Source organism: Cannabis sativa, chromosome 2, assembly GCF_029168945.1.
Source record: "Cannabis sativa cultivar Pink pepper isolate KNU-18-1 chromosome 2, ASM2916894v1, whole genome shotgun sequence".
NCBI classification, from domain to species: Eukaryota; Viridiplantae; Streptophyta; class Magnoliopsida; order Rosales; family Cannabaceae; genus Cannabis; species Cannabis sativa.
In genome coordinates this window covers 66,552,551-66,563,834 of record NC_083602.1, presented here as the reverse complement: position 1 = coordinate 66,563,834, position 11,284 = coordinate 66,552,551, and the positions used below count along the sequence as shown (strand labels likewise).

At 38.1% G+C, this 11,284-nt stretch overlaps 1 protein-coding gene across 1 annotated transcript; it reads left to right on the top strand.

The window, feature by feature from the left end:
• The first annotated feature begins 9,467 nt into the window (after nt 1–9,467).
• Nucleotides 9,468–10,970, top strand: LOC133034455 (uncharacterized mitochondrial protein AtMg00860-like). The gene is made up of 3 exons (XM_061109544.1): nt 9,468–9,600; nt 9,649–9,755; nt 10,722–10,970. Exons 1-3 carry the CDS (start codon nt 9,468–9,470, stop codon nt 10,968–10,970), a joined length of 489 nt encoding a protein of 162 aa, XP_060965527.1.
• The last annotated feature ends 314 nt before the right edge of the window (nt 10,971–11,284 follow it).

Below are 11,284 nucleotides of genomic sequence, written 5' to 3'. Positions count from 1 at the left end.
GTGAGACATTTCTCTTCTTTTTATATTAATTCTCTTAGGGTTAGGATTGAATTATTTAAAATAAAAAAAATGTTAAAAAGAGAGCAAAAGTAGGATCTAGTGGCCGACCCTATGTGGGTCCATCACTAGTTAGATTTTTTCCACTTTTCTCAATAATTTCTCTATTTTTCACAAATACCACTTTTGCACTTTTAATCCTATAAATGCCAAAATTATTTATTTAATAATTAAAATTAATTGTCAAATAAAATTGTCATTTAATATATTTATTTATTAGACTCAATAAAGTCTCTTAATTAATAAATGACTAATTAGTAATTTTTCCCCATGAACTTTCACATGTAGTAAATCGTGCCCCCTGAACTTTTTTGGCCGTTCAAAATTCCCCCCGAACTATTGAGATTGTTATATTTAAGGACTTTTGTCTAATTTCATTCAATTTTGTTGTATCAGTGATTGTTTATGTACTAAACCATGCTCCCCAGACTTTGATATCTACCAAATCATGCCCCTCAAATTTTGATATGTACTAGATCATACCCCTTGAACTTTCATCCATGTTAAATTTTTTTTACTAAAATTACACAAAAGTCCTTAAATTTAACAATCTCAATAGTTCAGGGGGAATTTTTAATGGCCAAAAAATTTCAGGGGACACGATTTAGTACATGTCAAAGTTCAGGGGGAAAAATTACTAATTAGCCTTAATAAATAAACCTTAAAATTCTATTTCTTTACAATCAAGTCATATCTTAGTGAAAATTCATAAACTAGAGATAGTCTAACTTTAGAATTATAATTAATTAATTAAAATTAATTTAATGAGCCTTACAAGCAGTATTGTCTCAACTAGTATGGGGACCATAAGCTTATATAACCGAGCTTCCAATAAGCAGATCTAGAATTTACCAAGTAAATTCCCTAACTTAATAATTCCTCCTTGCACCACTATCAATTTGGAATTGCACTCTCAATTATATAGAACGCTCTACATGTTCCATGATATAGATACGCTATGAAAATTTAACCATCGTTCTAATCCCAATAATCAAAGATCCTCTATAGATTATTTACACCAAGTAGGGACAAATTTATTGTTTCACCCCTCAATGTATTTTATCCTTAAAACACTTAGCTTCCTATAAATGATATTTCAGTAAACTAATATAATCATTGAAATAAGAGCTCTTCCATTTATCTCTATCAAGCCAAGCTCGAAGGAAATCATCATTTCACTTCTATGTCCAAATAGAAAATATAGATTCCATATCTATGTTTAGCGCTCCCACTCCATTGTATTATCATGTTCCGGAGCTGTAGGTGTGATCCAAACCAAATGATAGGCTTTAACGAACAACTCAAAGAACACAAATAACACTCTTGAGATCGAACCTAACCATGTCAGGATTAAGATCTTTTGATCTAAGATCAATTAGTAATATTGACTTAGAAAGATACAACGACAAGATTATAATATTTTTACCAAGATCAATATCGGTCCCATTCTAATGTATACTCCATACATCTGACACTAGCATACTTTGCCAATATTCTGGAAAGAACATAGCAATTATCAAAGGTGTAAGTAAGCTTTATCGCTGACTATCACATCAGTGTAAATCTAGTGCACTGATGAATCATGGGACATTAACTTTTGAAGCTTATAATCACAATTACCTTCCACTGTGTTGACATCACTGCAATTGGGAATAACTATATGTTCTAAACTTAATAGAAATTGTATACATTAAACCATAAACATGAAAAACTACATGTAAAAATGACTTCTAGTCTTCTATTGATAACAAATCAGATTATATTAAAATGTGTTTTATTTAGGGCATATATTCCCAACAAACTCCCACTTGCACTAACATAAAACAAGTAGTGCGTTTTAATGAATCTATTGTCTTGATATCCAGATCAAGTGTAGTGTATTTGACTAAACCCAAATAACAACAACTATAAGTCTATGGTAAGCAAATGCTTTCTCCACCATTACTTCCTTCGTTTTCATAAAACATTATGCAACATTATTTTCTATATGCATTAATCATCTAGGGATACTAAATTTTTTATTGTTTATTAAGTGCATCTGAATATATAGAAGACATATCTCTAATTCTATAAAAAAATATAATAGAGATAAAACAGTCAAGAACTTTCTTCAGTTTGAATTTTTTTTATTACTTTTCATAAACAACTAAATTATTTAGCCTCACTAGTGGAACTAAATTATTATAGATGGGTGTTTACATCTTTCTTGAATAATTCCTCCACCCCAAGAGTAACCACTATCTTGAATATTCTAAGTTGGTGTAGATATAAGGATTCTAATGTACACCCCTATCATCTAACATATAGGTCTTTTTCAGAGATTTCTTCCTTGATTATCTCCTAATGTTCCTTGTTTGGTTACATCTTAGAGGACCCCACTCAATAGTAGGAGTCTGGTTAAGTTCGTACATAAGTGTACACTTAGCCTCTTACTACTTGTTCTCAGGGACCTCTTATTGTGACATATTATCTTAGTCTGAAACTATAAGTTCCTTCTAGACTAACTCCTCAACATAGCAATCTAGTATTAACATTAATGTAAAATACTTGCTTAAGATTAAGTAATCATTAGAGATACCATAAATATTTTATAAGGACTAGGGATTTTTCCTAAGTCATTCAAATTTTGTCGGAATATCACCGCAGGTCATGTGTCATCGATTGAACATTGACCCAGAAGTGTGAGGCGTCCGACAGAAGCAGCGTAAAATGGACCACGTGAGGTACCAAGCGCTTATAGAAGAAGTTGATCGCCTTTTGGTATGTGGCTTCATAATGGAGTCATTCTACCCATACTGGTTAGCAAATCCCGTACTTGTGCCAAAGCCAAACGACTCATGGCGCACATGCATCGATTTCACTGATTTAAGCAAAGTCTGTCCTAAGGATAGTTTTCCTTTACGAAGCATTGACCAAATTGTTGATGCTACCGCAAGTCATGAGCTTCTTAGCTTCATGAATGCATACTCGGGATACAACCAGAATCCGATGTATGAACCAGACCAGGAGCATACTTCCTTCATTATAGATCGAGGTTTGTACTGTTATAAGGTGATACCCTTTTGTTTGATTGATGCAGGTGCAACGTATCAAAGGCTGGTTAACATGATGTTCGTGGATTCGATAGGTGAGATGATGGCAGTATATGTTGACGATATGCTCGTAAATATCAACATGCATAAGACTATGTCACCCATCTTGCAGAAATATTCGAATCTTAAGACAGTATAAAATGCGACTCAACCCCCTCAAATGTGTCTTTGGAGTGGGTTCAGGAAAATTCCTCAGTTTTATGGTGAATCAGCGAGGAATCGAAGCCAATCCTGCAAAAATAAAAGCTTTGGCGGAGATGCAATCTCCGACCAAACCAAAAGTAGTCCAAAGCCTTACAGGTAAAGTCGCTGCACAAAATCGCAAAGAGGAACTGCTCCCTGGTCATTCAACTTGCTTATGACCTGGAGGTGTTAAGGGTGGAGCATGCCAATGCTGTGATGAGAAGACAAGAAGCAGACAGGGATTTAGCTGAAGCTAATACTAAGATGGAGGCTACCATAAAGAAAAAGGCATCTAACTCTTTGGACAAGACTCTAGCCCGTGAAAGGAAGGCAACTAAAATGGAAAGGGATCTTGGAAATAGGTATAAAGACTTGCACTCTAAGGCTCTTTTACAAATCAAAGATTTGGAAGCCAACCTGAAGTAGGCCTAGATAATGTTCAAGAGGAAGAGTAAAGGATTACCACCTTATCTTGAGAGTACGATAAGAAGGCTAAAATTATTGAAGACAAATTTTTCAATGAGACAATTCTAGAGAAAAAGGTGAAGCATAATCTTGACATGCTGTAGAAGGTAGAGGCAGCTGAGGCAGAGGCTATTAAGAGTGCTGAGCAGGGTGAGAGTAAATTGGTTGCATTTATGAAGGCTCTCGTGGAATCCCAAAAAAGAATCACCAAAGTGGAGGGTGAAAGCTAAAATTTAAAGGGACATCTTCAGGAGTAGGGAACTCAGCATGACAAGGCTTTGGAATAGGCCTTCGTCTTTTAAATGTATATTCTTTAGCAACATAACAAATCGGTAATTGATCTCCTCAATGATGAAGACAAGAAAGAGCTTTTGCCAAAGATTCTGGTACTGGAGGAGGCAGACAAAGCTAATAATGCACCTAAGGAATCTTGAGCAGTCAATCATGAAACTACCATTCCTATTGGTGATAAGGTGGATGACTCTGCTCTTCTCGCTTCTGAAGTTCCTATCCCTGTTAAGTCTGCGATCCTCGAGGCCCCATCTAATGCTCAAACACAAGATATGCAATTATTGAATAATCTCGCTCAGCCTTGATTATTCTTATCTATCTCAAATAACATTATCTTTATTTTTACTCTTTATTTTTCTTTTTAAGGGACAAGGGTCCCTCTTTTGACGTGTGCAGAAATAATATTTTATACCCTTGCCCCAGGGTTTTTAAGTACTTGGTACCATCTTATTAATTCCTTTTATATTTACGTTTTATATCATAGAATTGGTTAAGTTTAATGATTCTAGCCTTGTGACGTTCTTGTTCCAAAGGCCTGAACGTTTAGTTTTTTGATTAAATGCTTAGACTTAAATATTTTTCTTGTGAGAATGTTCTTACATAAAGGTTTCTTTGGAACCTCAATTAACTAATTAACCTGACCTAATTAATTATTTGGGATGTGAACTTTTTTTTTTTGTCATTTATCACTTTTTTTCAGGGTTTTTCAAACTTAATTCTTTAATTGAACTCAATCAACTAATTTAAGTACCCTGAATACTCTGGCTGTGTTAGCCTGGGTTAACTTTGAAGCCTGAACTTCTATTTTAAGTTAATTAATCACGATTTTGGATAATCTCTTTAATTAGCAACGAGATGCACAGTAAGTTAAAAATCACGTTAACATGCCTAAAATAGTCAGGGTGTTACAGTTACTCCCCTCAACTTATTTCCTGAAACCACAAATTATGTTGGAGAAACATCGACACCAGCAGCCACCGTGGGACGATTCCTGCCTATCACACCAGCTGTGGTGTCAGAAGGAATCATTCAACTGACCATGGCCTAGTATACAACCCTACAAGAGCAAATGCAGGCTTTGTAGGCTTAGGTCAATGGAAAGGTTAGGGCCCGACGTCCTCCTCGAGTACCAAACACGTGTTTGGATAACCTGTAGGTAACAAACACTAGGCGGCGAACTAATTATCATTCTCATGGAGAACACCGAACTGGACAGGAGGGACACGACTTGAACTAGCCTATGCAAAGGGAACAAGTCCCAAAAGATGCTAACTGCAAGGTGCCGCAAGAAGTGGATCCTGAGCAACACAATCCTCAAAGTAGGGCCCAACCGCGTAATGAGGTAAATGAAGCTGTATCTTATTCTTCATCCTCAGAAAGTCATTCTCCTAGTGTCTATACCAGGTCTAGATCTCTGGAGACACCACGAGGAGGGAGATATTAACGCAGATGCAATGTATCAAAGGTTGGTTAACATGATGTTTGTGGATTTGATAGGTGAGACGATGGAAGTATATGTTGACGATATGCTCATAAAATATCAACATGCATAAGACTATGTCACCCATCTTGCGGCCATTTTCAAATCTTGAGACAGTATAAAATGCGACTCAACCCCCTCAAATGTGTCTTTGGAGTGGGTTTAGGAAAATTGCTCAGTTTTATGGTGAATCAGCGAGGAGTCGAAGCCAATCCTGCAAAAATAAAAGCTTTGGCGGAGATGCAATCTCCGACCAAACCAAAAGTAGTCCAAAGCCTTACAGGTAAGTCGCGGCACAAAATCGCTTTACATCATATTCCTCTGATACGTGTAAATAATTTTTTTAGATTTTAAAAGGAAATAAAAAGTTTCAATGGACTGATAAGTGTGAAGAGGCTTTCAGGCCCTAAAAACGCACTTGGGGCAACCCCCAATACTATCCAAGTTGATGCCTAGAGAAGTTTTGTCAATCTACCTCACGATGTCTGAATACGCAATTAGTTCGGTACTAATCTGCGAAGACCAAGGTAGACAACATCCAGTATACTATGTGAGCAAGTGTCTCTTGGACGCTGAAACCTGTTATCCATAAATGGAATGACTAGCATTTTCGTGATCGCTTCAAGAAAGTTGCGACCTTATTTTCAAGCACACAACATTGAAGTTTTAATAAACTATCCTTTGCGACAAGTTTTGGCAAAACCAGAGGCATCAGGGAGACTACTCAAATGGTAAATAGAACTAAGCCAGTTTGACATCAGGTACAAGCCGAGGTTGGTAATCAAAGGACAATCCCTTACTGATTTCATACTTGAGTTTCCAAATGATGAGGTGGCCATAATCTTGGAAGAGCGAGTCGACCACGATGTACCAACTGGCGAGCGGTGGACTTTGTATGTTGACGGGGCATCCAACAGTGAAGGATCAAAGGGTGGACTAATCCTCATAAGTTGCAACAAATTCAAACACGCGACCCTTGGATTTGAATTTCCTGCATCTAATAACAAAGCCAAATATGAGGCTTTAGTCGCATGATTAAAGCTCACTCTCGAAATGAAAGTCGAGTACCTCCAAGCAGTCAATGGGGAATATCTAGCCAGAGGAGGACGTTTGGCCAAATACCTTTCTTATAGTTGTGAGTTATTACAAAAATTCAAAAAGATAATTGTTAGTAGAATACCTCATGCTTACAATTCCCATGCAGATGATTTGGCCCGACTGGCCTCAATAAGAGAAAATGAATTACTTGACATAATTTATATCGATGTATTCACCCATCCAGTTATTAATCGAGATAAGATGATGGAGGCTGATACAGTCAAAAAGGTCACCTGGATGAGCCCAATCATTGAATACTTGAAAATAGGAGTTCTTTCTGGCGATAAGACTGAAGCCAAAAAACTGTGATATCAAGCCGCCCGATGTGTCATTTATGACGACAAGCTCTATCGCAAAAGTTTTAGCCAGCCATTGCTTAAATATATCGATGGTTTTGAATGCAACTACATACTCCGAGAAGTACATGGTGGAATCTACGATAACCATGCTGGTGGTAATTCCCTTGCTCTAAATATTATGAGATAAGGATATTACTCGCCAACATTGCAGGCACATGAAACTAGCTACACCAAAAGATGCGACAAGTGTCAGCGAATAGCAACTTATGTAAATAGGCCACTGATCACTAGTCCTTGGCCATTTGTGGTTTGGGGCATAGACTTAATTGGTGAACTGCCAAAAGGAAAAGGAGGAGTAAAGTATGTTGTAGTTGTCATCGATTACTTCACAAAATTGGCTGAGGCCAAACCTCTTGTGACAATAACAGCCTCCAAATTACGCGATTTTTCCTATAGCGCTATCATCTGCAGGTTTGGCATCTTTTACAAGTTAATTTCTGACAATGGTAAGTAATTTGATTGTAAGGAGATGCATCAACTGTGCAATGAATTGGGGATTCAAAAATCTTTTCAGCGGTCGCCTATCCTCAAAGTAATGGACAACAAAAGCAGTTAACAAGATCATCAAGCATACCATAAGAGGTAAGCTTGAAGAAAGGAAGGGTACACGGAAAGAAGAACTTCGACAGGTTCTATGGTCATACAATACAACTCCTCGCTAAATGACTGGTGAAACCCTCTTCTCGCTTTCTTATGGATGCAAACCCATGGTACACGTCGAGGTTGGAGCAGGATCATTGAGGAGAGATGTCTTCAACGTCAACAAAAATATAGAAAATTAGTTGTTACAACTCGATCTTTTGGAAGAAAAACGCGATCAGGCTCATTTGAAAAATGCAGCCTATCAGCAGCGAACAACTCGCTATTTCAACTCCAAGGGTCAAAGAACGAAGCCTGTGAGTAGGAGATTTGGTGCTGCCCAAGGTTATGCCTAATATGTGTAACTCAGCACATGGAGTTGTTGGCAATATTTGGGAAGGACCAGACCTAATTGCTTAAAAATCAGTAATGCGATTTACCGATTATCTGAAGGCGATGGTTCAGCGATCAAAAGAGCTTGGAATGGAGAAAGCTTAAAATATTAAAATCAATAGTACTCGCATGTATTTATACTAAGTCAATTTATTTCAATAAATGTACTAAGTATAGGCAGTGTAACCGAATATTGTACTGTTGATTATATTAATGAAATATTCGAAGTTTTAAGAATTTTTAATCTTTTTTGCACGTTTTTATATTCTAAGATATTACACCAAGCTGTGATGACATTGATAAAGAATATTGCGAAGATAAAAAGCAAAAACAATAATTAAAAGTGCAGCTTAAAAAATGCGAGTACCCGTGTACCGCTAAATAAGTATGAAAAAGTAAAATATCTTCGAAGGGATATATTGTTTGATAACAAAAGAATTATAATTTATTCAAAGTACAAAGCGCGAGTACCCATTTACTGCTAACAAAAGAGATAGAAGTTCAACAATAGACTTAGAAAAATTAAGAAGCTAGGGTGCTAGGATCGTCTGCGACCTTGCTTGCAGCACCATCTGCGACTTCCTCTGCATTCGCGTTTTCAACATCCTCATGTTGAGCAAGTGTTACCAACAACGCCTGTGCCAGTGGTGGGTAACTAGGGGTTTATTGTCGTATAGAGATTCTATGTTTGAACGGTTTGTGAAGCTGGAACCTCCAACTTTTCTGGGAGGTACTGACATAATTAAAGCTGAGTAGTGGATGAGTACAATCACCTGTATCCTGGATAATATGGGAGTGACTGGAGCAGAGAGAGTGAATTGTGCAGCTTTCATGTTACGAGATCATGCCCGCGTCTGGTGGGATATTGTGGGACAAACTCGTGACGTCAATGTAATGATTTGGGATGAGTTTAAGAATTTGTTTGAAGAAATTTTTTATAATATTATTGTGAGGACTTCACATATGGAAGATTTTGTGAAGCTAACTCAGTGGAAAATGTCTGTGGCCGAGTACACTCTGGAGTTTGATCGGCTGTCCAAGTTTGCTGGTGATCTAGTGCCCAACGATTTCACCAAGAAACAGAAATATGTGAGAGGACTGAATGCCACAATCAGTCGGGACTTGAAAATTACCACTGCACATGACACTTTGTACAAGAAAGTGGTAGAGCTAGCTTTAATTGCTGAATAGGCTGAGCAGTATGTAACAAAAGAGCAGACTACAAAGGATGCCGCCGTGGCATCGAATCCTCCTGCTAGTGGTAATGTCAGTAAGAGGACTGACGGTGGTAACCCTGATCACAAATAGAAGGTTGGTGCTTCCCGAACATCAGGGGGTAATAGAAAGTTTCGAGGAAACAGAGGTGGCGGTCAGGGCCGTAGATCTTCATTCCGATCTTATCCTGAGTATCCAAAATGCAATAAACACAATCAAGGTGAATGTTAGACCAAGACTTGTTTCCAGTGTGGCATGGTGGGCCACTTCATCAGAGATTGTCCTCAAGCCAAGAAGGAGGAGCCTAAGAAGAGTACTACTCAGAACCCAGGACGACTTTTTACCATGACTCAGGCTGACGCAGATGCTAGTCCGTCAGTGGTGACAAGTCAGTTATCTATAAATGGTTGTTCTTATTCTGTATTGTTTGACTCAGGAGCTACTCATTCCTACGTGTCGAGTAGAGTAATTGAAAGTTTCCATAAACCATGTGATATATATGCTTCGGGGTTTGGTACCCTGTTACCATCAGGAGACCTTATAGTATCCACTAGGTGGATTGGATCCTTGTCTTTCTGGATTGACGGTTGTGAATTAACCGCCAATCTAATAGAATTGCAATTGTTTGACTTTGATATAATCCTGGGAATGGATTTTCTATCCAAGTATGGCGCAATGATCGACTGCAAACGGAAGATGGTGGTGTTTGAGCCCGATAGTGCTAACCCAGCAGTGTTTGTGGGTAAAGTTCAGGGGACACGTATACCAAGAATAAAACTTTTAAAAGCGAAGGATCTGATGAACAGAGGTTGTCTGGGATTCATAGTCACTGAAGTGGATACTAGCCAACCTGTGACATCTGGACCTGAGAATACAAGATTAGTGTGCGAGTTCCTTGATGTCTTTCCAGAAGATTTATCGGGATTGCCACCTACCCAGGAGATTGAATTTGTAATTGAGTTGGTTCTAGGAGCGGAACCAGTATCAAAAGCACCGTATCGAATGGCTATAGTAGAATTGAAAGAACTAAAGATACAATGGCAAGAGTTATTGAATCTGGGATTCATTAGGCCGAGCTACTCTCCTTAGGGTGCTCCGGTGTTGTTTGTAAAGAAGAAAGATGGGTCTCTATGGATGTGTATTGATTACCGGGAGTTAAATAAGCTTAAAATCAAGAACAAATATCCTTTACCTCGAATTAATCATCTTTTTGATCAACTGAAAGGGAAGACGGTCTTCTCCAAGATCGATCTTCGCTCAGGCTATCATCAGCTGAGAATTCGAGAGGAGGATGTCCCGAAAACTACTTTCCGTACTCGCTATGGAGATTATGAATTTCTAGTGATGTGTTTTGGACTCACCAATGCCCCGACGACATTCATGGATCTTATGAATCTGGTATTCAAGGATTACCTAGATAGATGTGTGATCGTGTTTATCGATGACATCTTGGTTTATTCTGAATCGGAAGAGGAGCATGAGTTGCATGTTAGATCTTTATTGCAACAGTTACGAGACCACAAGTTGTATGCTAAATTAAAAAAGTGTGAATTCTGGTTATCTCGTGTCTCTTTCTTGGGGCATATAGTAGATAAAGATGGGATAATGGTGGATCCGGCCAAGATTGAAGCTGTTCGAGATTGGCAAACACCAAAATCAGCTACTGAAGTCAGAAGCTTTTTAGGTTTACCTAGGTATTATCGTCGATTTGTTGAGGGTATCTCAAAGATTGCTGTACCCTTAACGGAGTTGACCTGAAAGAACTTGAAGTTTGTTTGGACTGATCGGTGTGGGAAAAGTTTTCTAGAGTTAAAGCAACGCTTGATTACCACTCTAGTACTAACTCTTCCTTTAGATAAGGAAAAGTTTGTTGTTTATTGTGATGCCTCAAGACAAGGTCTCGGCTGTGTTCTTATGCAAGCTGGAAAGGTAATAGCCTATGCTTCTCGGTAGTTAAAGGAGTACGAGCAGAGGTACCCTACTCATGACTTAGAACTCGCGGTAGTAGTATTTGCGCTAAATATTTGGCGGCATTACTTATATGGCGAAAAATGTGAGCTATACACTGATCA